This window comes from Pseudopipra pipra, chromosome 3 (assembly GCF_036250125.1).
Source record: "Pseudopipra pipra isolate bDixPip1 chromosome 3, bDixPip1.hap1, whole genome shotgun sequence".
In the NCBI taxonomy this organism is placed as follows: Eukaryota; Metazoa; Chordata; class Aves; order Passeriformes; family Pipridae; genus Pseudopipra; species Pseudopipra pipra.
Genome location: NC_087551.1, coordinates 21,331,816 through 21,358,079, shown reverse-complemented (window position 1 = coordinate 21,358,079; position 26,264 = coordinate 21,331,816). Strand labels below are relative to the sequence as shown.

At 36.1% G+C, this 26,264-nt stretch overlaps 1 protein-coding gene across 9 annotated transcripts in view; it reads right to left on the bottom strand.

The window, feature by feature from the left end:
- Positions 1-26,264, bottom strand: part of USH2A (usherin) — a 385,399-nt gene that overhangs the window by 127,349 nt on the left and 231,786 nt on the right. For all 9 annotated transcript variants that reach the window (XR_010428978.1, XM_064648236.1, XM_064648230.1 and 6 more), the window contains 3 exons: positions 11,297-11,447; positions 10,988-11,130; positions 2,045-2,673 (listed from right to left, as the gene is read on the bottom strand). Coding sequence is in view for 8 of the 9 variants with exons in the window: in XM_064648236.1 (XP_064504306.1) it covers positions 2,045-2,673; positions 10,988-11,130; positions 11,297-11,447 (923 nt within the window). In the remaining variant the exon portion in view is untranslated. The remainder of the gene's footprint in view (positions 1-2,044; positions 2,674-10,987; positions 11,131-11,296; positions 11,448-26,264) is intronic.

Here is a 26,264-nt window from a genome sequence, read left to right as displayed (position 1 = left end):
TTTTGTACACTGAGAAAGAGAATTCAGCAGGAGAAGAGATACTCAGAAGAGAGTAATTTGGAAAGGCATATACATAAGTCACTTTCTTCAATTCAGTGCTGTCACCTGTAACTATTTTGAACATTTTAATGTAAATATTTAAAATTAATAAAAATTAACAGTAAAAACTAATCATGGAAATAAAACCATCCAGGCTTCAGGATCTTTGATGCAAATTAGTCTTAACAGAACAAAAAAGTATTTGTCTCCAGGTGGGAAAAAGCAAGCCTGAGATTACAAGAGCAGCAGTGACACAAAATAGGACCACTACTCATACAGGAGTTCATACAATATAGACACTAAAGGGCTTTAAAGAGTTTTGAATGATAATGACAGACTGGGGAAGAACAAGGAAAAGAAGCATTTGAACTCTTCGGTAAGAAAAGAAAACAAATTTTAAAAGAAATGTTATATTGAAACTAAATTATCATAGTGTGTTGCCTGACTTCAGATTTCAGAAGAAATAAATGACCAAACTGACCTTTAGTATTGGTAGATTACTTAATCTTGGAGCTGAGCAAAATACAATAAAAATACAACTGAATATACACCTCTGATCTCAGGAAAAGACATCCAGTAAAGAATGGCACTTCTGATAACTCACAGGCTTTAAAATTAGGACTAAGTGTTGACTGCACTTGGAGAAATAAAAAGAGGGGTAAGATACAAAATTATTATGCTCTTATTACATTAACTGAAGCTTTAAAAGTTGCAGTGACTTATTCTTTGTGCTTGGAGCTGGAGCCAGTGTGCTCAGGCAGTAAAATGTGGACATGTGTGTAAACATGCTATCGAACTGAAGCTACTATTTATTCATCATTGCAGCTTTGGGTAAATCCATGAAAAATGCTTTACTATAAATTGTGGTGTATATTAAGACATATCTACAGAAGCACAGAGGGCAGAGTCCTGGAAGAAGATCACCAAAACCTTCAATAAGCAGTCTGGCAATTCATCATAATTACCAGTGGTCGATCGTTATTAATTCTTACAGTAATCATTGTACTCATATTGAACTCATTTGCTATTAACGCAGAGATAACACGCAATTCCTTAGACATTAAAACATAATTTTAAAAGCTCAGGATTTTTTTGTCTAATGGTGACTAGGTTTTTTTCATAGCTTAAAATTATGCGTGAACAAAGCAAAAAAATCAGTGTTGGTTTACTCTGAAATTCATACTCTCGAACTATTCAGATTGCATTGGTAACACCACTCTGTTTACCTTTTGAAAATACATTGTATACCAAAAATAATAAATCTAACAGATGAACTTCAATCTTATGCAAATGTCCTTTGTTTTGTGCTCTGGTGAGCAAGCTACTGTACCAATACTTTTGGCATTAGTACAAGACTGAATCCATGGAAGCATGTGTGTATTTACACAAAAGAGGCTTCTAAGCTACAAAAATCCCTCTTGTTTGGTTACACTAATTTCCCTTGAATGAAGTTTGTATGCAAGCCAAAACAATGGTAGTTATCCTGTCCTCTAGAGTTCATTCCCAACAGAACGATGTGAATAATTGAAAACTTCCTAGGTAGTCCTGTAAGACTCTTCTTTCGTAAATCAGGAGAACAAAAATGCAATTTTTTTCTTCCTTAGCCATTAAAAAAGATCTGATAATTACACAGAAGATTTAATTACACTAAAAAAAAATCTTTCTTACTTCTTAGCATTTTAATGAAGTCTTGAAATTTTGGAGAAGGTAGTAGGTCATTTTTTTATCTGATTAGGAAGTTAAAAGTAATCATTCAAGTTTAATATTGAAAATACATCAGGTGTGTAAGGAAGAAAATGACCTGGAATATAATGCCAGAGGCTTGCGTAAAGGAAAAAAAACAGAAAGGAATCTAATGCTTTTGAGCCAAAGGACAGACACTAATTATTCAACTACCCCTGCAGCAATGAAGTCTGTTGGCTCAGCCAGTAGATGTCTCTCTTAAATACACAGTTGCTACAAGGAAAACATGTCAAAGCCATGAGGCCACAAGAATTATTCCTACCTGAACTGAATACGGTCCCAATGCTTCTGCATCGGGTGGCTGAACACCAGCAGGTCTTGATGGTCTAGTGGTAACTTCTGACCAGTCACTGCTGTTTGTGCCTCCGTCAAGAGTGCTCATCAGCACTCTGTATTCAAATTTCTGCCAAGGGCTCAGAGCACTGCTCTGGTCAATGTAGCTTGTGGACTGACTGAAAGGGAGAGACACCACAGTTGATATTTGTTCTGTTCCTTTCACCCTCCTTTCTATTGTAACATTTTCCACCACACCATTTGAGCGAGCAGGTGGTTGCCAGGATATGACCACAGAAGTTGGAGTATCAGAATAGAGCTCTGGAGCAGGAATATCCTCAGGTGCATCTGGAAGAGTCTGTATTTCTGGGGTTGCAGGTGAAAGAGAGCATCCTTTAGAAGTGCATCCTTCTACCTGAAACACATAGACAGTGTAAGGATGCAAGGCTTCTACAGTGCAGTTAGAGCTAGTTCCTAGCACTGTAGCATGCAGTTTGCCATTTTGGTAAATATTATAATGAGTGATAAAGCCATTCGGCTTTAAAGGATGCTGCCAGATGATGCTTGCTGCCCTTGCTGTAACATTCAGCAGAAGTGGTGGATCTAAAGGTCCGGGTTCTGTAACAGAAAAAAAGGGGAAAAAAAAAGGAAAGAAAAATTACTAATAGACTGTGATTTGTAAAATCAGCATCAGCACAAAGTACTCATCAAATGAGGCTCAAAATGACGAAATTCAGATCTACTAAACAGGCTATTTCTTTGGAAAACCTAGGCCCAGATAGTCACGGGATGAATATAGCTCTCTTCTCAAAGGCAAGCTGTTCACCCTCCCTTCCCCCCAACCTTCCTCCCTCCTCCTCTATATCCCTCTTCGTCCTGTGTCTCAAAAGTGCCCTATCAATGCTGTTAGCATGTGGAGAAAAAGTACAGCTTGGTATCAATATATACTTGCCGTTCTAGCTTTTGTTGATGTTTTTCTAGAGCGCTAGATACTAATTGCAACCAACAGCACAGGCATAACAAAGCTGTGTATTTTACAGCTCAGTAAGCCCCTACTGCATCTCTCATTATATATTCAATATTTTACTTCATTCTGTTTATAATTCTAATCCATTTTTTGCAATTTATCTACTCCCTGTTAATATTATAGGTGATTTTTTACTTCGACTGTGACAGAAGCTGCCGATTTAGCTCTTTCACCTACTGATAAATAAACAATGCACAGATCTGACCTTTAGGTTAACAGGTTTTATGCTTGCTCCACTCAGCACTCTAACTGATTCAATTATCATAAAGGTTCAGGAGCTTCCATGAATACTGAAAAAGACCGACCATATGCCTGCATAGGTGTTGTGGAACAGCAAATACTCTGCAGCCCTCCAGAGAAATTCCTTAATTGTAAATAATTTCACCATGCGACACAATCAAGTCACCTTGAATGCAAAACCCTCAGCCTGTGGAGGCAAAGTGTTATTTAAGCTTTACTGGGCTGCGTTAAATTCTGCAATTTGAAGGGCTGTTAAGTTTTTCAATTGAAATTTCATTTAAAATGCAGGTGCTTTTTATTATATTGAGGCTTTACTGCTCTCTAGGTACAAGCAAGAACATGGTGCAATAACACAAATCTGGCTCAATCACTGATCAGTAACAGCTGTAATTCCAGAACATTTAGCATTCTTATAAACCACATCCTGAAATCTATAAATTGCTACAGCAGATCAAGAAAATACTATATTCCCTCTATTGTGCCCATAGCAATTTTGACATTTATGAGATTTTTCTATGAACATTACATTTTACTGAAATCTTAAAAAAATATATACTTGGGTTTAGTAATTGTTTAAAATAGCTTTAGGTTTGGGATTTGGGGCGGGGGGCAAAGGGAGGGGGCTAAGTTTCAAATGCTAATGGTTCAAAAATTTAAAATTCATTAGTAATTGTGGGTGTGTCAAGACTTCAGGACACACAACACAGTATATGCTGAATTCCATAGTAGTCAACAACACTATTATTTAATTCCTGGTGTCCAAACCACAGGGAACATTATAGGAAAAAATAATTTATTTCACAAGAAGTCAAATAATTCCTGATAATTTTTAAATGAAAAAAGAGAGAGAGGGGGGAAAAAAGGAACCAAATAAATTCAGCACAATAAGTAACTCCTTCTATATTTTAGAATAACAGCTGAAGTCCTTGTTCTTCTCTCACATACAAAGAGAGGTAGATTCCACTGATGTCTTTAAAATTGGTATAGCAAGTGTTTTTTGGTTTTTTTTTCTTTTAAATTTGAAAAGTAACAGTGTTTTTCCTTTCATTATATGATGCATCACAAAGCAACTCCATAAAGCTCAGATGGATCACATATCCTGCTCTACTCACAGTGATAAGAAGGACAGAGTTCTGTATTTAATGCTTGTGCACTCTAGGATTAATTTAGATCTCTGAATTTGCAAGTACAAAAGATGATCTGTTGTAAAGAGTAATTAAATTGTATTTGCATGTACTCTTGGGTAAAATCAATTAGGTCATAAGTTGGAACAAAATTCAGTCCATTATTTAGACTTCAATGAAAGATGAAGAGGTGGAGATGTAAATCTGAATTATATATATATTCTGTAAACTAAAAATTTTTGGGGGGTGGACAGGAAAGAGAAGAATATTTTTTGGAACTGAAGACCTTGAAAATACATTGCTGTAAATTCTACTTTAATGGGGAGAGAAGCTGAAATATAATACCACTGAACCACAAACTTGCATTTTATCTAATTATACCTCATAAATAAGCTATTAAACTGTGAGCTTCTGCAGGAGCAAAAAAAAAAAAAAAAAAACTGATCAAAGAAAGCCCCCCAATATTCAAGCAGTTTGCTGTAAGGGAGTGGGTAAGCCTTTTTACTCCTGCTGAATAAGTTGCAGGCATTACAGGTGAAACATTCATGGTAATTAGTTGAACCTGAGCTTCAATTCCAACAGAGTTCAGACTGATTCCTTAAGGACAATTTGTAATGTATGGGAGGAGCTGTCAAATCTAAACTTTGGGTCCCCCTAGTCCCTCCTCCTCCCCTCCAGAAAGCGTATTTTGGTAACTAGCATACCTACCCACACATTCCCTACTGCCCTTTTAAAAGAGAGACTTTTAAGACTTTCTGAGTTCAAACAAGACGTTTGAGAGATGCTTAATTGGCCCCACTGGATGGGAAAGCATTAAATCCTGGTCCCCAACACTCATTTGGTGCAGCTTCTTTTTAAATGGCAAGCAGAATCATCTAATTCTATATACAAATCAACTAGTACGATACTCCTTGGTTGAAAGGGTCACCACAATTATGTAAAACATGAGTATTAACTATAATTGGGATAGTTTGCTAATACAATAAAAAGCTCTGAACATGAAAAAAGTTATGCTCACAGCAGTAGCTATCACTTTCTAAAGTAAGAATTCATGGATGAAATGACATGAAAAAGATGGTTATAAAATTTTAATGGAATGATAAAAGGCAAAAGTCAGCCTCTCAGCTGAATTCTTAAAATCCCTATATATCACAATCAGCTCCTTAACTGTAAAATCAATGTGGAGTATAACATGTTGTCAATGTGGTTGTCACTGGAGGGAAGACTGCAAAGTATGACAGCTACACAGCTCAGCCTGTCAATGATGAAAATAAAATCATAAAGCTTTTTACATGGACGTAATTGTTTATAAAACTAACTACTAAACATGGGAACAGTGGGCATCTTTTTCCTTAAGTGTCTTAGTTTATATTTCAAACCATTTCATTACAGTATTAATACTAGAAGGTAGTTTCATTTTGGCAAATGAAATTATCTTTTATGGCAGGCTATTTGGGTCATCTGCTTCAAAAGTTCAGACTCAACTTAAAATGAAGGCACAAACCCGTCATTAATATTTTTTAATTCCATGACTAGAACCACACATTTGTTTACTTGCTGTGAGTTTTGGGAAGCAAGGAGCTACACTCTCATGGATGTGTTTCGGGGGAATATACACTTACATTTAATAAGACATATACTAAGATGTGTGCCTGGACTACTGCCCTTTACAGCTAATGAGAAATACCTGATTTGCTGGCAAAATCTCTCACTAAGCAGAATCAAAATTCTGCGCCTTTTACTCTTGAATCATTTACTCTTTTCAGGAACATGGACAATGAAATTATACATACTAACAAACTGTGGTGTCTTTTATATACTACCGAAAATCCAAATTGTGTAGCTCTCGGCACAAGGGACCACAGAAATCTTTTATCACATCAGATCACAGAACTCAAAAGTCATTAAGCTGTTCATGCAATGACACGCAGTCCATATGAACCCCTTCAGATATGTATTAAGAGCTGTCTTCAGAGTATTCAGACTTTTTGCCCTCTACTGCTCCAAATGTTCCATTGGCTCCACAACTTTAGTTCTACCCGTTAAGAAACTTCTAATTCCTAACTTGTAGGCATGTATGGGCAGTTAGTACTATTTATTATAGGATCATCTTATCATATGTGCCACACTACTCAATCAGCTTAATTTGTTCTGTCCTTTCGCTATTCACCCTGTCACGTATTTCACATGAATTTCTCTTCCCTTTATCACCTCATCGGGTTTTGTCTTCTCTTGCTTCCGTTTCCATTTATTTTTCTTGAGCAGAAGTGACCACATTCAGATCAACTATTTGTGGATTAGTTTATATACCTAAATTATTTGGTCCTAACTTATATAGCTAAAATAAGATACTTGTCTTCTCAGACAGCAAATATAATCACCAGAAAAAGCAAATGCTTCCAAAGGTTGTGAACTGCACCACTTATCCTCTTGTTCTGCATTGGTTATCTCTATTTTCTACCTCAGGAACCTTTAAGAGAGTAGTGCTCTTCATCCTGGAACCAAAGCTTTGTGGTAAGCGTGCCAGAGGAGTACACCATAGCACTCTATATGACAGGAATAATGCTTCCCAGACTTGACAAAAAATAGCTCAGCTGATACATTCAGCTCATACATTGCAGGAGCTATTACTTTTTTTTTGTTTTTTTCTCAATTGTTCTTTTTTTCTTTAGCAACTTCAAAATGCAATGATTTCCAGTGACTAATGTGTACTTTTGACATTACTTACTGTAAATAAACACTGGGCTGGTCTATAACTTCTTTATGTATAAAAGAGATGGACTTGCACTCACGTAAGAAATAAAAAGTAAAAAATTAAACTGCCTGCTAGGCAACTCAAAAAATCTTCACTTTCAGCTAGTGCAAGCCAGGTGCATTTAAAAGGACTTTTTTTAAGAGCTCTCCATATTGGAGTTGTACACTGACTCAGGGAACTAAAATGTAGCCAATACAGAGAACATGCTGGTGACTGAGATGTCCTGCTCTATGGAACTCATTGGGCTGCAGACAGGTTTTGGGACATTCAAAAGCAAATAAAGTAACAGGTAACTTTTCTTTAAAGTAGAGATTTTGCTAGCTCAAAACTTGTCCAAACCAAGACAGATTTTCTCAAGCACTATAAAAAACACCTCTCTCATTTGGGAGCTATCCCTCTGATCAAAAATCACATCATGTGGATTGCTCCCAGCCAAGATAATTTTGTGAGTCTTAAATCTACACTGTAAGAACACAGGCACTGCCATTCGGCCAGCTTTAGGTAACTATAACCAACATCTTTGCCACTGCCCTCTGAGATAGTTCAAAGACTTGCCATATCTAAAGGGAAAACCTAACTGGTATCTTCTTTTTTATATCTAGAAGATTTCATTTTATTTCTGAATGCAATGGAAGAAATTCTGCTCTCAGTTCAACAGTACACACTGACCTCTCAGTTCAGTGGTCATCACATTGATTGCAAGAGAGCTATCTTAAATTTACATTCAAGTTACTGAAAGCAAGCTCTAATCCAGAAACTTCATCAACTGTTTCTATTTGTAGATACTCTCTCAGTAAATAGTCTGATGCCATACTGACCAAGATCACTGGAACAAACATCTTTTATTAATGCATGTTTAGCAGGTTTTAAAATATTCAGAGGTATGTATATTATTGTTATCTGCCATGAGCAAGTTTAGACTTTAAAAAATGCACGGAATCAGTTACTAGTGTCACTATCATGTAAATGGAAGCATTTTAAAATCATTTACATTTTTTCTTGCATTAAAAAATACCCCAAACCTACTAATCTGAATATTAAGTCATTTCATTGTCAGAAACAACAGATTTTTTTGGCAGCATTTGCTAATTTTTCCTTTATCATTCCTAATATCCTCCTATTTTAGTAGGTATTTATGATAAATAAAATATAATACACAGATACATTATGAAATCATCTTGTGTTACTAGAACTCTATTGACTTTAAAAGTGGGTGTGTTGATTTACATCTATTGCTGTCAAGTGTATGTGCACATAGACACACACACATGCTTATATTTTATTCCTATAGATACTTTATGCTTTGGTGAAATAAAAAAAGGCATATATTCACTGAATAAAATTCAGTAAGAATGTGTGTACACACATATATTTCAACAGAGTAAGAAATATGGGAAATTTCTACTGTTAAATTGTACTTTAAACAGTTAAAGTCTACTGGTGAGTAGGGCCAACTATTGTGCACTTCTGCAACAAACTGTCAGTATAGGCAGTTTTACAAGAAACATGTTGAAACCTTGACAAAATACTGCTTAGACCCAATGACAATCATTCAATTTAAGCAATTGAGCTGAATATCCTTTTACAGATGGCAGCCCTCCACAATGACAGAGACCTCTGTCACCACTGAAAGTTGGGTGGGTCCGTTTTTTTTAAATTACAAGGGTTGTTGGATACTGGGGATACATCAGTATGTATTCTTTAGCAATATTGATGCAAATGCAAGAGGACAATTTAAGGAAAATAATTTTCCCCTTGGAGACATGGAGTTTATAACTGAACTACAGACCTTTGTTTTAAGCTAAGAAACAAGATGAAGCATCATAGCAGAAAAGGTGAGTTGTTTGTCAGTCTCAAAATATTTCAATTGCATAAACACTGGCAAAATCATTATAGTTTCATTTTCTTGTTCTTAAGTTTCCTTTGGCAACATCTACCTTCCATACTAACTTAAGGCATATTTGCAGCCAGGTTTTGCAAAGGTAGCACTTCACGCTGGTGCACAAAGAGCATCCAAGTTCTATACAGCAGGTGACCTACATGTTCAAAAAGATTATATAGGAATGCATCTCTGGTGTAGGTTTTCTGCCCTATCTCAAACTCCTCAAAAGAGAATTTTAAAATTCTAAACCTACTACTTTGTATAAAAATAATTTTTATATTACTAACAAGTGATGCCTTATAAATGTACTTCCGTGCTCCTTCTATCTGAGAAGAAACAACACTATGAACCATCAGACCAGAGCTAAACAATCATGGCAATGTGACCAAAATAGTCATAGGAGACTGGTTGCATTTAGACTATGAATGTAGACAAGTTCAATAATATTCTATCCACTTTTGTTAACAAACAATTACAATGAAATAACTAAATCTCAGAAAAGATTTCTGATCTACTGGTAGATAAGACAGCTCCAGTGTCTAAAGACCAAGTTCAGAACTTACATTTATTAGGTAATTAGTTACAGGTAGCGTGCTTATAGAAGTATTCATACCTTTGGAGCTTAAATTAATTTATCAGATAAATTTCCATTGTGAATCATTTGTTCAGCTTCAAAGAAAAAATGCTTTACAACTGTGGGAACACACATATTTTCTTCAGAGTGTTTTCTCAAGATAGACAGCTATCTATTTAGAGAAGGGACTCAAATGGAGTCACCAGCATTCCATATTTGCTACAACAATTGCACATAAGCATCAGGTTGAATTTACAGTCTGAAATGCAGATCTCATATCAGTATTAAGTAGCGTAAGTCCACAAGGTGGGGTGTGAAGGCTGAGAAGGCAATGAAACACTCCCCACCCTCCCTGCCTTTTCCTGTTCAGAATTACTTAATTTCTTATTTAACAAGATATAACAGGAAAAATCTCTTTAGAAAATACTTAATTTCTCTAAAAATTGGGACAATGGTGTCATCCATTACTGATTGGAAAAAAAAAAAAGAAGGCTACTAATATATTTGAAACCAATAGATTTTTCCCAAATATGTGCTATTAGATATCCTGCTACCTTGTAGGAGAAAATTAACGGCTCAGCTTCTTTAAAAAATCTGGAAATTATGAGTTTTCTATATGTATTATGAACAACAAGCTCAAAATCCATCATATGTTTCTGCTTACATATTGAATCAGGTACAAAATCCTACCCGGTCAACTAACTGGTTGTACCTATATAATGATACCTGTTTGTTAAGTCAAGGGACTGTTGAACAAATTATGTGGAGTGAGTCTGCAGTATGTAGAACTATTAACAAGGAAAGTGATGGGATTAACAGTGACAAACCCAGTTTGTCCAGTAGATCACTACTTTGAATTAACAAAGATCACTGGGAATGAAAAGTTCTGTTCAGCTGTGGTACAGCTTAAGTATTCTCAACACAGAGATAAGGCAACCGTCATATACTATTAACTTCAACTTATTTTCTCTGATATGACTGAAATCAGAATCAAGTCCCTGAATATAAAGGAATGCCATTTACAAAGCTGTACTTACCAGTGTATCTTAAACTAACCGTATATGAACTATATACGGACAGAGGGATACTATACACAGAAATAAGATACTGCTTCACAAAATATACATGTAAATATTCATATTTTTTAATGAAAATCTAAGACAAGAGATACTTGATCTCTTAGGAGTCATTCCTGCAAGTTAGTATTACAGAAGGAAATATAGGATTGCTATTCAACCAAAAAAGCTAAATAACTTAAAGAAATTACGTACAATGGCAGCTGAACCGTTATTTATATTTTCTGCTAAAGGGAGTTAAATAAGATCCTTACTGTCCTCTGCTGTAGTCATTGAAGTCCAGTTGCTATAAGCATTGCCATAACCATTGGAGGCAACCACTCTCATCTCATACTCAGTGTATGGCTGAAGGTCTCCAACCCTGTGTTGTAAAGAAGCAGTAGGGCTGGGAAGCAAACTGCAAAGAAAAACAGCGCGAGTTACATCATAAAGCATCTCAGCACTTAAAGACTAAAACATTACATCTTGTAACAAAACCAGCCACCCTAAAGGTGAGCCACATTTAAGATAACAGGACTTCTCTTGCTGAGCACTTGACGGTGGTCTCGCTATGGTCTGCGTACTCTAAAATGTCACCAGCAGAATTCCTCCGCCGCATCTGGAGTTGGTAGCTGGGCGTGCCTGGGGCATTGTTGCGAACTGGTGTAGACCAGACAACCTGAAGACTGGTCGGGGTGGCAGATGAAAGCCTTGGAGGCATCACGCCATCTGGAGCTGTTGAAAAACATGGATGAATTAGAGCAGAGAAAACCATGGAGAACATATGCCGTGTGGAAACAAAATGCTCCATATACTGGAAAAACTGTTCCTCAGGATCAAAAGTAATGTTGACATGGTCCATTTAGTTTAACATTTTCACTACTGAACAATGGTATTTCTTAATTTTCTTCTTTCCAACACAGTTATGTGAATATCATTTTGCTAAAAGCAAACCTCCAAACACCAAAAGTAATTCAGAAGCAACATATTTTCTACCACCTGTTCAAATATTATCTACTTCTCCTTGTGCCCAGCTCTGCCACCCCGAGAAGCTAAGAAAATGCCCACAGAAATGCTACCGAGCAAGAGTAAAACTGATCAGAATTTTTATCATTCAGATACCTTCTTACCATTATGAATGAATAATAATTTAAAAGAAAACAGAAGAAATTTTAAGCGAAGAATGTCTAGAAATCAAAATAGATTCACTGAAATATCAGACTCTAGTCCACTGTTTTGTTAAGGAAATTAATTTTTATGAAGTCCAAGGAACTGCAGATCAAAACATGTCAGTAATGATACCACCAATGACCTTTAACTGCATGCAGTAAAAAGAATTATGCCAATTTGCACCTGTGAGTTTATGGCTTTTTTTTTTCTTTAGAAGAAATCAATCTGTTAAAGGAACTTTCTGCATATAAACACATCTGGAACTTTATATATAATGTAAAGCTGTAGCCATAGCTCTGTAGCTTTTTTCCAGAGAGTTAAAATACTGGAAAGTTACTGTCTTTGTAATTTAAACTCTTGTATAATAGTTTTGCTTTTCATGGTCCAGTAGTTACTATTTGCTTTTCTCCTTTGGTCTTTCCAACAGAAATGTTTTTAGTTGCTGTTATTTTCTTCTTCTCTCTATTGGAAAAAACAGACTCACAGATTTGTAACTTTAAGTGTAGTTGTAAGCCTCAGGGCGTAAGTTGGAAGTTTTAAGATGAGCAACAGTAAACTTACAATAAGTTTTATGATTTTCATTTACCACTTGTATATGAGTTGGTTACTAGGAGGAAAGAAAGAGACTTTGTGATGCATGGTCTGAATCATTCTCTCCCTGAAACAGGTGAAAGGATGCATTGACTCCAAAAAGGAGAGTCATCAGTCTTTGATAATAATTTTTTATTTATACTGATATATACATACAGAGATATGTGAACTAGGATCTGACATTTTTACTCTGATTATACATAGTTATACCTAAGTAAAATTTTTCAGTTCCAGTTCTACATTGTATTATGTAGAAATGCACAAGACATACCCTGCTCCAATCTAGATATTTATTCCCTTTACTTTAAGTTCAAGGTCTGCTAGTTCTCATACAAAATTTTTACTAAAGACTGGAATACTGGTGTTATGACAAGGTATTTTACTTCTGAGAATTTGCCCCTAGCCCTGCAGCCCTCCTGTGTTTTTTCAGGACACGATGAAGTGGAACAGAATCTCCAGCTTCCATCACTCCCTTATGCTCCTCTCTGTCACTGTGAAAAAGAAAACATATAATCTGGGGACTTGAGCCAGCCTGGCTGCCTTTGAATGTTCCCTCCTGGTGCTGTTACTAGACCTAGGCAATAAGGCTCCAGTAAATCCCAAGTAAACCTGAAAATCCTCCTGTTTCCAAATCCAGAGGATCTCTGAGACTAAGGTAATTCATGGTCTGCAAATCCATTGCCAATACCTTCAAGGCCAATCAAAAGCTTGTGAGCACCTCAACTCAGAGGGAAGAAGATGGTTGATTTAACTTAAACAGCCCCCAATATTCCTCCAGCTGAGCCATCAAAAACAAACATCTGCACACCAAATGTGTCTGTATGTGAAGTTCACTCTCACAGTAAAATGGAGAAAATAGATTTACCTCACTTAACATTGTTCTGTTTAGCAGCAACATAAGTGATGTTGGATTTAAGTTGTACAAGAAGAGGTTTTAAATCTTATGGATGTAAAGTACAATACTCACAGATAATCATGAATTATTTTGGCATCCTTTATAAAGTGATTCCTGAAGTTGTTAGCAGGCAAATGGAGCCAGCATGATAAAGATGACACAATTAATGTAAAAACTTGTAGTAGAGGATTTTTAAGTATTTTTATAAGGTGACACCAATGGGAAAACCCAATACCCCTTCAAAGCAGGGTACTACCTCATTTAAAACTAAACTGTCTGCAGCTTAAAATGCACCAGAAATTCTACACAGGAAAAAAAGCTACATCTAAAAATGAATCTAATTAGCTGACCTGTAATTTGGCCAGGAAGCCAAAGTTCACATTGTTACTGAGGAGACAATGTGAGCAACTCACTGAGGAGGCAGAAGCGTTAAATTTATTTCCAGTTCTGTCAGGACACATCACTTCACCTTTGTCTTTCATTTACCAATCTGTTAAACGGAGATAATAATACTTATCCTCCTTTGTAAAGCTCTCTGAGATCTACAAAGTAAAAGCTCTGATTAATCTTTATGTATGTAGAGAGGTGGCTATTACAGCGATACAGGAATGTTCATCAAAAAACAAAGATGTAGCTGTCTAAATGTCAATAACAATTCCACTGTGTCGATGTTATTTTAATGGCGTAGGTAATCTCTGCTAAATGTTCAAATCTCTTCTACCAACAAAAGCACAGCATAGGGAAGAGTAGAAAATTTGGACAAATCTCTACTGTGAAAGTCGACTGACCTGTAGAACAAGCCAAGCCCACTACTTTCAAACCAACACGTTCGAACACACAGCAAATTTATTTATCTGAAAGACTTCCTGTAGCCCACAGGTAATGTCCTCAGCTATGCACCAGCAAGTGTTCTCAGCTCAATGCTTCCAAAGGAATGGGGTAGGGGGGCAGGAAGGTATAGCAAATAAATTGTCAAGTCTCTGCTGAGTCATAATGAGAGAGGCACTCTATTAAACTAATCACGATTTGCTCATTAAAACTACAGAGCACTTACCCCCCAAAATGGTAATTCTAATTTGCACACAAAACATCCTCTGACTATTTCGAACACTCCTCATCACCAAGGTCTTCAGTGTAACATTTCCCTCAGCTTAACCCTTTTTATCCAATCCATATTCCCAAGAGACTCCTTACTACCCAAGTAATAACTGGCAACAAGCAATAATTCTACTGTGAATTTCGCAACAGAAGAGCTATGTATCTATCAGCTTGATATATCATCTTTAAGATGCAATGTTGCTCAAAAAACTCCCCTTGAGCTTTAATATGACCCTCAGGGGGCAAGCACTCCACTTGCAACCTACTGAATCAACATCTAGCCCAGTAAATTCTCACTTAGCAGGGCAGAAAGTCATGCTTCGTATATGAAGAGACTACAAAGGCAGAATAAAATATTTAATCAGATGTCAATTCTAATCAAAGAATTAATAAACAGTTCCACAAAACAATAAAAACTGAAAGCTGTTTCAAGATGACAATTATACATTGTTTTCCAGATACCCAGGTACATGCAAATAGGTCAAGAAAGATCCCATCCCTGCTCAGCCAGTAATGTGATATGCAGCCTTTGAAAAGTGTCTCCACTTCTTGCCTCAATTTCCTTATCTTAAACAACATATGCAGTAACAGCTTAAGTATTTGTTTATTTTAGGACAGCAAGCATTGTGTGAAATGATTGTGCTTAAATTTTTATTCCGTGGTGAAAGCTTATTTTTTTCTGAGAGTTATTAATTATATTTATCATGAGCATTTATCTGAAATGTAAATTCTCCGAAAGTAGATGACTGAGTAGGACTATAAAAAGGTGAACAACCACTAGGACAATACTAGATTATTTAGTCATAAAAATATCTGCACTATTAATCTTTCATGAGAAGAAGAAAACCAGTAGAGCTCGATTACATATCTATTAAACTGGTGCAAACTCACACCAATTTTGAAGTGTCACTGCTTTTAACAGTGATCAGATATATTTGCTCCACTGTATCCATAATATCTCTAGATAGGCAGCTAGAAGAGTTTGGAACTATGTAAATGTAACTCTAAAATTTGACACATCTGCATATATAAAATATTTGGCACAGATGATACCTTTTTACCTTATAAAATATATTTCAAACACATGGATGTAAATGATAACTGCAGGTATCTAAGTACAGAGGAGGAAAATAGGCTTTCCACAGTGTGTGCCATAACAGCAAGGAAAAGTTTCAGACTGCCTTTAGATGAATGTCTCGCTCTGTCATGACTACTCTTCCTCTTTTCCAGGTTCAATTCGCAAACCCCATTTCTTTATCTCATTGTAGTGCTTGTTCAGATACTCCTGATTTATTTTCTATTTTAGGTGCCCATACTGAGATCATCTCATTATGGCACTTTTTAAGGCAATATGTTCTGCACGTTGACATTTGTTTCTTCTGATTTTCCCAGGTATGCCTGTTATCTAGTTGTTTGCTCAGTCCAAATAATTCCAGTCATTGCATTCCCCATAATTCTCAACATGGGCATGTGTTTTTGTTTTATTTCAGTGAAAGACAGGCCATGATGCTGGGCCATATGTCATCACGAGAACGGCATGCTAGTTATAAACCTTTATCTCTTGGCAAAGCAGAAGATTGCTTTTTTTGTTTCTTATCTTCACAGGTTCATTGAAGTTTACTCCAGTCTGGTTTTTAACCCTCTTTTCCCAGTTATTTTTCCTTCTCGGCATATCGTGAATATAAGCAGTTGGTTTTGATTTTTTCATTCAATACATATGTTCAACCATGTTGTTTTTCACACTCTTAATGACTAGAGAATGCACAGAATATTCTTGTATTTTCTTTCTAATTTTATAATTTCACTGATGGATGTTTTCAGTTACAGTTATATCTCCATCTAATAATACACATACTAAGGACAACACATCCTTATTCAACATGCAACCATGCACTTGGAAACATAAAATGTGAAAGGTTCATGGTGGCCTTCTTGCTTTCCCCTCTCTGGCACATTTGCCTTGGGAAGTAAGGAAGCTGTGTTTGGGGAAAAAGTAACTAGAGAGACATAAAGGAGTAGCTTAAAGCCTTCATAAACTTTGGAGTAAATCCAATCTTTAATGTTACTTGTACTTGTAAGGCACAATATCATTGAGAAAAATATGATGTCTGAAAAAAAATCTAAAATTTATCTGTATCTCAATTGAGTGTGTAAGCTCTAACTGCAGATTTTTCTCCACTTGCACTATTTGGTATTCCAAGTTGCAGAGCACAATTTTAGTAAGGCCCTAAAAATCAACTTAGGCTTTATTCCATGACCTGCAAACCTGAAGTTTAAGACAACTGTCTTTTGAAATCCCAAAGCAGGCTTACTTATTCCTCATTAATACTGTTCTAGCTAAAAAAAAAAAACAAAAAAAAAACCCACCGAAATCAGACATCCCCCCTCCTTTTAATGAACTTTTCTTCATGTACAACCTCAACACCTACAATCTGGGCCTGGGTCTCAAGTAAAAATATGTGTAAGAGATGCTCAGTTCCTAAGTGCTGTATTTTACTGAGGTCAACACCATAAAAATGTCTTATAGATTTGTCACCTTACCTTTACATAAGAAGTAAACTGCCTTCCTTCCTCATGCTAGGTAGAAGTTTGTCCATCTTACTCAGCAAGAACTTTACTAAACTCTAAAAGCTACAAAAGAATGCCAATAAGCAATTACCTGAATGATTAATGATTTTAATACCTGTAATAAAGACATTGGCTAGAATTTATAACTGCCCAGTAAAACTAATTATTCATCAGACTGTTTAAAAGGATGGCTAGCCAACAACTGACATATCACAACGTTAATTTTTTTTAAAATACTAAGAGGAAAAAACATAAGGAATGGTATTACAAAATCAGGCAGAAACTGCAATTAAACAAACAGCTCCTGCTGGTTAATTGTGAGTCTGGTTACCAGAGAATTAAATATCTCTGTGAAGTAGCTTTGAGAAACTACCAGATCTGTCTCTTTTTATTTACGGGGACAGATGTGGCAAGAGCAGAGGGAACAAGATCCTGTCTATCTTCATGCAATAGCTTCAGCTTCCTGCATGAAGCAGCTTTAGAGATTAATTTCAGGAGGATTTTTGGGTTTGTTTTTTTTTATTATTATTATTATTGATGGGGTTTTTTGTAGCTGGTTGTTTGGGGCTTGGGGCTTTTTTGTTGTTTTTGGTTTTTTTTTTTTTTAAGGAAGATGGTGAAATTTGACAGCACCTTCAGAATCTTACAGCTTCCCTAATACCTGGCATCAGAGAACTATGACCAGAGGTAGGTATGGTAGCTTCTACACTGATGGAAACATCTCTGGTGAGAGTCTTGTAGATTGCTAGTGAGGAGACTCTCAGCTAAATTAAAATTTCTTTCTAAATGTTGGTACAATTTCAGAGAACTGCAGGCTGGCTTTTAAACTTTTTACTTCTTGTTTGAAACTAAAGAGTTCTTAGATAGTTCTGGAAATCCAAAGGCTTCTAAAAAGCAACCAAAAAAATGTATTATTCAGGTCGGGAAAACACCAGGGAAGAAAGTTTAAACCTAACTTAAAGAACATTAGCTTAAAGAACAATAGAAAAGTGATAGGCATATAGGAATCTTCAGCTTCACAAAAGTTTTGTAACAACAAAGAGAATCCTGGGAAACAAGACATAGAGCAATGGGATTAAATTTCTGCAGCAAAGTTTTCAAATCTACATCAGACTAAACAATTGTTTAACAGAAATGAGATAAATTGATTTTAAAGGAAGGTAGATGCACAAGCTGATTTTCCAATCAACTCTTTTTCAGTCTAATAGTTCAATGGAGGGGACTCTAACATCATAGAAGATGAAGAAAGACAAAAGAAAAAGGTACAGAGGTGATGATGTTACAAGAAGCATATGTATCAGTCTGAAATATAATTTGTTGAAAATTAATTTTTAATATTGATTTATTTTATGACTGAAAGCTAAAGGTTAACATGATATTCAAAACCATGGCCTCTGCAAATATTGTTTGCTATATAAGGTTTTCAAGAACTGGAACAGGCTGCCCAGGGAAGCAGTGAAGTCACTGTCCCTGGAGGTATCTAAAAGATGTATAGAAGTGGTGCACAGGGACACGGATTAGTGGTGGACTAGGTAGTGTTAGGATAAAGGTTGGTCTTGATGATCTTAAAGGTCTTTTCCTGCCTAAATGATTCTATATCTCCACCCAGTGTGGCAAAAGAAACTAAGAAAATACAGCAACCTTAACTGAATGCTAAAGAAAGTGAGACACTTAGAAAAGACGTGAATGTTGTCATTAAATAAGAAGTCTCCTGGTTCAAGTAACAGCATGATGTGCACTCCTGCATGATGAATGTGTCAGAGAACTGTTAAAGAACAGGCTACCCTGGTGGTAGAAAACTCAAGTTTTACCAGTTGATTTTCATTTTGACAGAAGCATCAGTTTATATATTTCTGTATGTACAGACTGGAAAAAAATACAGGTTTACAAATAAATTAGATCTGCAAAAAGATTACCTATATTATTTTTAATCCATAAATTTCTCAGAGTACACAATGGACAGTGTGAAATACTACCATTTCTGATGGAAACCAAGCTTGAGGTGCCCATAAATAGAAAATGGATCTGACAAGATGATAGATTAGCTCGTGTTAGGGTGCCACTATGCACAGTGGGTGGTGCAGTCTTATTATATCTTGAATATCCTACAGGTATCTGTGAGATCCAGGTCACTGGACTTCCTTTTGGCCTTGAAACAACTGTGGCCATAACAGACTTTCCCCCCTTCAAATTCTTTCCTTACTTGCAGAAAGAAAAGAGGTTCTCTCAAAGTTTCTGCTCCTAGTAATCAAGGCAACACAGAGTCGGCTTTTGTTCACATCTACTAATTAACTTCTTTATGCCATACATGGTAATCAGAAAAAAAACTTTGTCTCATTGTCAATGTCTTTTTATAGGGAAAGCGGGAAGCAGGCGTTAAGAAAGGAGTTATTCTTCCCACCTGTGGTTGTTGTCCCCATCCCTCTCATGTCCCCCACAGACAGCATGAGCAGAAGGTCTGACTCTCCAGCATGTCTGAAGGGATCAGCTCTTTGTCATAGCTCTGCCAAACCACTGTATCCCTTCAAGCTGCCACCTCTTCTCCTTCCCTTTCTGTTACAAAAAAGTGTGTGTATACACACAACATTTCCAATGGCACTTACATGCTATTTTGAAATGAAGTTTCTGAAAGTTTTTGTTTATTCTAACTTAGTTAATCTTCTGAAATATATTGTTATGAAATGTATGTACATGACATATGAGAAAAGCAACTAGTTCTTGGATGTTTTGTTCATGTCTATCAAAAGGCACCGTAAGAGTGCACTAGGGAATATGTTGTCAAAGAAACCATGGAATTTTACCTTCTCATTTCCCATTTTCTCTAAGGTGTAGGTGCTTATCACAACAATATGAAAGTGTCTTCTATGTCAATGCACGGATATAAATATATTCCCCCTGAAAGTCATGAAGGAAATTCAGAAATTTGTAATGTACAAAATCTCATAAATGTTACCAACTCTAACTTTACAGACTAGGAGTCTCATCTTTGCTTGCAAGAAATGTTGTTCACCTAAAGACAGGAGAAGTCATGCCCTTAAAATATCAAGTACATAATTCTTTGAAAATTTACTTCTTCAAAAGTCTTCTAAAATTGTGCTTCCTGGAAGTCTTTTTCAGTAGCAACCATATTCTCACAAATGGAAGGTTTTTTTTAAAAAAAAAAAAGGAAAAAACCATATACTACTTTGCTCCAATCTTCAAGCTATTAAAAAGCATATTATCTTTTCCTGTTCACCTGAGTTGGACAGGGCTGAAAACAGAAATATCAAAGCAACAATACTTACTAAGTAGAAACTCTGGTTTGTGTGTCATCTTAACCTGCTTCTCAATTCACTCTGAGGCATTCAAAGCATATAGACTTTGAAGTAGCCTATACTTTCTAGTTTTCTTCTGCAAAGAACAGCATATGTCAGGTTCAGACAAAATACCAAAAATGACTGTATAGTTTATTAAAAGCCTATTTTTTCTTCTCTCTCTCTCTCTCTCTCTCTTTAACAAAAGTCTAATTTAGTTGTTGTTCCCTTAGGTACAAAGTACACAGGTCATAATTCATTTGATATAAAATGTCAGTTTAGATTTTTGCACTTCTTTGATAAATGAGAAAAAACACGTACCTTTCAATTTCCTTCTACGATGCTTTACTAGCAAAAGCCCCCCTCCCATTGTGCTGCTCAAAGACCTTTGTGTTAAATTAAACATCAAGATTCAGAAACGGCAGGGAATGATATTTCCAAGACATACAGTACAAATACATGAGACTGGGAAAAAAGGTAATGATTTTTCCTACCAGTAAAGTGATGTCTCCCAAAGAGCATCTTTGATCCTTGAATTAGTTCTCAGTTATAATTTAATATATCAAAACTGTCAGCAGCTTTCCTTACATTTAAACATAAAGTGATATAGTCAGTTCCACAAAGAGCAAAATACAACATTCAGGGCTTTCTCCCACCCACCCCACCATGTGCTTGTGACTCCATCAATATTAATGGGGAAAGTCTGTGTGCATCAAAGGAGATGGCAGAGAATTAATTTAATTATATCTGTCATCATTACCAGTATAGAGAGTTTTTAATATATAACCAAATCTTGCTGTTGATCAACATGCAAAACTCTCTGGGTGGGTAATCTGCACTATGGAAAACAGAAGAATCAAAAATTCAGTTCTGGAAATAAAACTGTTGTAATTAGGAAAATAATAACAAAACACTGTGTATTATTCTGTTATGTAACACATGAGGCCGAGGGAAACAAATCTGAACTATTACATTTACAGAGTAAACAAGAATTCTTATCACTTCTCAAAATTGCCAACTGCAATGCTACGGCTGTCACTTCATGTTACAGTCTCGTTCAACAGCTGCAGTATCAATAAATTAAGCTGTATTAGAAAATAGCAATAGGATCACATTCTGATGCTCATGCTGACTACATCCAGATCCAAGAATGCCCAGAACTCAGCACCTGCTCCTCTTGCCCTCTTTGCCACTGACACATAAAGTGCCCCACCCCAATCTGGGAAGTGTCACTAGCCCTGGGTTACAATAGTACCTGCTCAGTCTTTTCTCCCAATAAATAAGACTTCTACACACACACACACACACACACAGGGTAGTAGAGTTCCAACAGGATAGATGGACAGTATTCTGCATTCCTTTCTTATGAACCCAGAGATTAGCACATTGCCCAGCAACTGGGAGACAGGAATGTTAGCCATTTTAGGATGAATAATCCAGATCTCCTTTTTTTTTAATCAGTGTTCTAACACTGAGATAAGCTATGAAAGAATACAAAAAGTGACACCTCCATTCCACCTAACTGTGTCAAAAATCCCTAACTGTTTTTATGAATCGGTCCCCCAACAAATTTGGCATTGCAGTTGACAGAAATATGATCCAGTGCTATATGCTGAAGCAAAATATTTAACATTTAAGGTGAATAAAAAGCAATTCAGACAAGACTATTCCCCCTGGAAATAATCTGTGCAAAATAAATAGTTAATTTGATGAACAGGGTAAAAAGATTACAAGCTTTTATAGCCGAGCTATCCACACAGAAATGTTCATACAGCATTATTAAGGAGCTACTCATCAGTTAGTGTCCTGTTCTAGATACTTTTAACAAATAAACCATTTATACGAATTAACCCTGGACTTCATTTCCTCAGATAATGCTGAGGAACACATAAATCCACTGGAATTGGTGGAAGTGTGTCAATATAAACAGTGAATGATCTGTTCTCAAGTATTTTTACTGAAAAGACCTTGGCTACTGTGGTCTTGTTCAAAATCAGGCAGCCTAATTCATTAAAAGTCTTAGTAACACCGTCACATGTTATTCAAACCCAAACAAGGCTGACTGTGTTTTGCCTTATGTGCCACAAGACATGTCAGAGCAGTTATCCTAATCTACACATACTATCCACCATAGCTTGAAGTAAATACCTTGGCAATACTTACTCTCTAAAATACAGATTTGCTTCAAGACTTTGACAAAAATTAAGAGCCGGGGAAATTTCCTCGCCTTTGTTGGTTTTTAAAACATAGACTGAACGGGTTAAATCTTCAACACAGAAAATTTGCAGCTGATTAATTCAGTTTACAACCATCAGTTGAATATTTTGGAGAGCAGTCTCACTTTCTTACAAATAACCCTCTCATATAGGCTTCTTAGTATGTAAGAGCACTCACAACTTCAATGGAACGAAAAATAGAGGAAAATATATTCTTTCTTTATATAATGCCATGTCTTCACTTATTCAACTTCCCTTCTTTATATATGTACTATCAGAGATGTGTAGATAGTCTAAAATCAGTCAACCTGGATTCATGCGTTTTCTCCGTACACACTGGCTGCATTCAACTATGGTGACACCTTTCACTGAGAAGCAATCCCCCAGCCTAAGCTAAGGAACAAGAAGAAAGACTGACAAACCTTGACATGTATATTACACTTTTCAGCATGAGAAGGAACACAACATTTTCTTCTCTTGCTAACACATGCCTCTCATTATCTGTAAAATGGGAATAACAACCTTCAATCACTTCAGAAGCCTACTGAAAATCTGAATTAGAAAATATTTGTAAAAATCAGAACAGCAAATAGGTCAGGATACAAATAGTAAGGATTAATATAATTCAATACTGGGTGTATCCCACTGTAACATGAAATACATTAATTCCCTTTCTCATTTTACTCACCTGGAATTAATCTTAGAGTACAGTATTTCTTTGTCAGGGGAATAAATATGATCTCCATAGAGATTCAAAGATTAAAAAAAGACAGAAAAAGATCATGTATACATGAACATGCGTATACTAATATATATCTATTTGTGTGTGTGCATCTGCAGATGTGTGCAGACACAAAAAAATGTTCAGAAAGAAAAGAACAGTTAGGACAAAGCTGTCAAATGTCAAGAATCACTAAGGCCTATAGACTCTTATAGTTGTTTTTGCCATAAAAGAAAGGGTAGCATACAACATTGCATTATCAGGACACCAGAGGAGAAGTGCTGATTCTAATGACTGATTCTCACTCAACTTCCATTTTCTCTCCCTTTCTGTCTTTATAGAGAAGCTTATTTCTCCTTAGGTATTCAGTCAACTAGCCTAAAGATAACTGCATGGATGTAACAGAATGAGGAATGCTATACTAAGAAAAAGTAAGGAAAAAGTAAAACTCAAAACACTACCAGAACAAATAATTAACTATATGAAGGAAAAATATTTGAATTCTGCAAAGGGTTTCAAGAATTCAGATATAAAATTTCAGATTTTTAAAATTCAATTTCAGATCTTTTTCGAAACAACAGAGAAAAATCCCAGAGACTAAGTTTTAACTGTAAATAGAACAAGCAAAAAAAGCAAAAGCACTTTTATGGCTGTCATGTTTAAGAAAGATCATCTCTGGTTTTGTCCCCAGCTAAAGATGGGGAAAAACCAGTGATTTGATTCTGTCTACATTTCAGCTTCAGCAAGATCTTAAAAGAATCTTCATTTTCCCCCACTTAAGCTTTTTTTTATTCCTAATATGGAAAGGTGACAAAAATGTAACAGGGTGACAGAACTTTGCTGGAGGCACGCAGAGTTTATTGCAAGCAGAGGAACTTCAAAGCTTCCTCAATGGTGCAAAGTGGCTCAAACCTTGTCACTTTACTCAAGTGCTTTATGATGACCAGGCTAACTTCCATAATCTGGATGCTTCAAATGCAGAAAACACAGAATGACATGCCAAAAAAACCCCAACCAACAAACAAACAGCTCACAGACATTTGCCTTCGCTGACAGTTAATGAAAATGCCATTTTATTCTGCAAACTGTAGCAGTAGGAGTTGTCAAAAAATAAAAGATATTAAAAAGTGAGCTTTTTAGAAAAGCAGTGCAAATCATAGTAGTAAAGTAACATAAAAATTGATCCAATTCCTAGTACTTACATATATCTGGAAAATGGTTCTAAAGAGAAAATTCGTAGTGCAATTTTTCAAATGTCTTTTGTAGATTTTCAGCAGGAATTTCAATATCATTTTATTGTAGAATTCCTTCCACAGAATAACCTAACTTGCCACACAAATGATGTTGATTTTAATTACAGTACTGGAAAGTCTAGTTCAGATTTACACAGAATAAAAAACCAAAACAAAAAAAAACCCCAAGCACGGACATGCTTGAGATTATATAAAAATTGCATACTTCATCTAAATTGTGTCCTTTTTTGTGTAAAATTGAAATTGGTCCAAAACAGGTTAATGTGATTGTAGGTAGTAATTTTAAATAACGATCTACTGCTAAGTTTCACAATGACCCATTTTCCCCACTTTTATATATTCTTCTGTTTCTCAGAAGAATAAGTAAGCTGTAGTTTTGCAGCAGGAAATCTCCTCTACCACAGATTTCTTCCAAGAGATCTTAAGTATAACCTGGATCTCATGCTTAGGCTAAGGTTTTGCAAAGACCTATAGTGAGACCTCTACAATGAGGTTAATTCCCTGCTTATAGATGATGAATTAGCTATTTCAAGCTGTTGTGCAGTTTTCCCTTTCTCATCTGGCTCTCCCTAAGCAAGCAAAAACATCCATGTTCTTCTAGGTAACTAAAACTGCTGTTTTGATCTTTGTGTCTCAACTGTTTCACACAGCTCCAGAAGACAGAAAGCAACCTAAAAGATTATAAATACAGGAGCCATATGTCTGCAGCATGGAAACAGCATAGCTGTTTACTCCCATAGTATGGGAATATAGCATATATACTCCCATAGTATGGGAGATCTGCCCAGCCCCAAAAGCACAGGGTGTGGAGGCAAAGGGAAAGAGGTAATCAGAAGGGAAGGACATAGTTAGAGTCTCATTGCCTGCTGGAAAATCTTTGCAATTTCATGAGTAGGGACTAACATTAAGCCTCAATTTAAAGCAACCTTGAGGTGGTCCTTTGTGATGTGTGGGGTTAGGCTGAGCCCCAGCTGGCTGCAATTTAGGGAAGTGAGCAGTAAAGAGGGCAGCTCTGTGCCTCCCATTGCTAGAGTCTGAAGACACAACTGTTCAGGAATGAGACTTACTTCTCTCATCTCTTGCCATCCAGAACACCCACCCAAAACCAAGAATAGACACAGTATGAACTCACTGAAAGATGTGCTGAACAGCCTGGGAGAGGGGAATAAAAGAAGAAAGTAGCACTAATGAAAATGACAATCAGTTCAATACTGCAGAGGTTAGAGAAGAATTATTGTTTCATTAGAACAACTCCCAATTTTCCACACAAGCACTTTTGCAATCCTACCCTTATATCCCCATGAAATCATCTTTCTGGGCAAAAGAAACTGGAATGGACAATACACAGCTTGCCACTGACACTATTTAATTAGCTAGGTCATCGATGAGAGATGTAGGAGAGCTCTTTTCTCCTCCCTGCTCTATCCTGCTCTCTCCTTAAACTGCCTCTAGAAAAGAAATGGTCACAACTTTTCATTTAAGAACTTTGTTTAAAACATTTCCTGCTCTTCATCAAAATCAGAGATTATATTATTCTGAAGTTGGATAGATATCATACAAATATTTGAGAATTTGGAATATTTTTAAATGTGATTTTTTTTCACAATGCGCTTTTTTAAAAAACTGCTTTTAATTTTTCTTTTCAAATTCACATGAAGTGATATAAGAGAATGTAAGAGAAGAAAACTGAAAAAGAAACAGAAGACATAGAACAAAAAGAATCCTGTTGGAAAAGAATCCTGGAGGA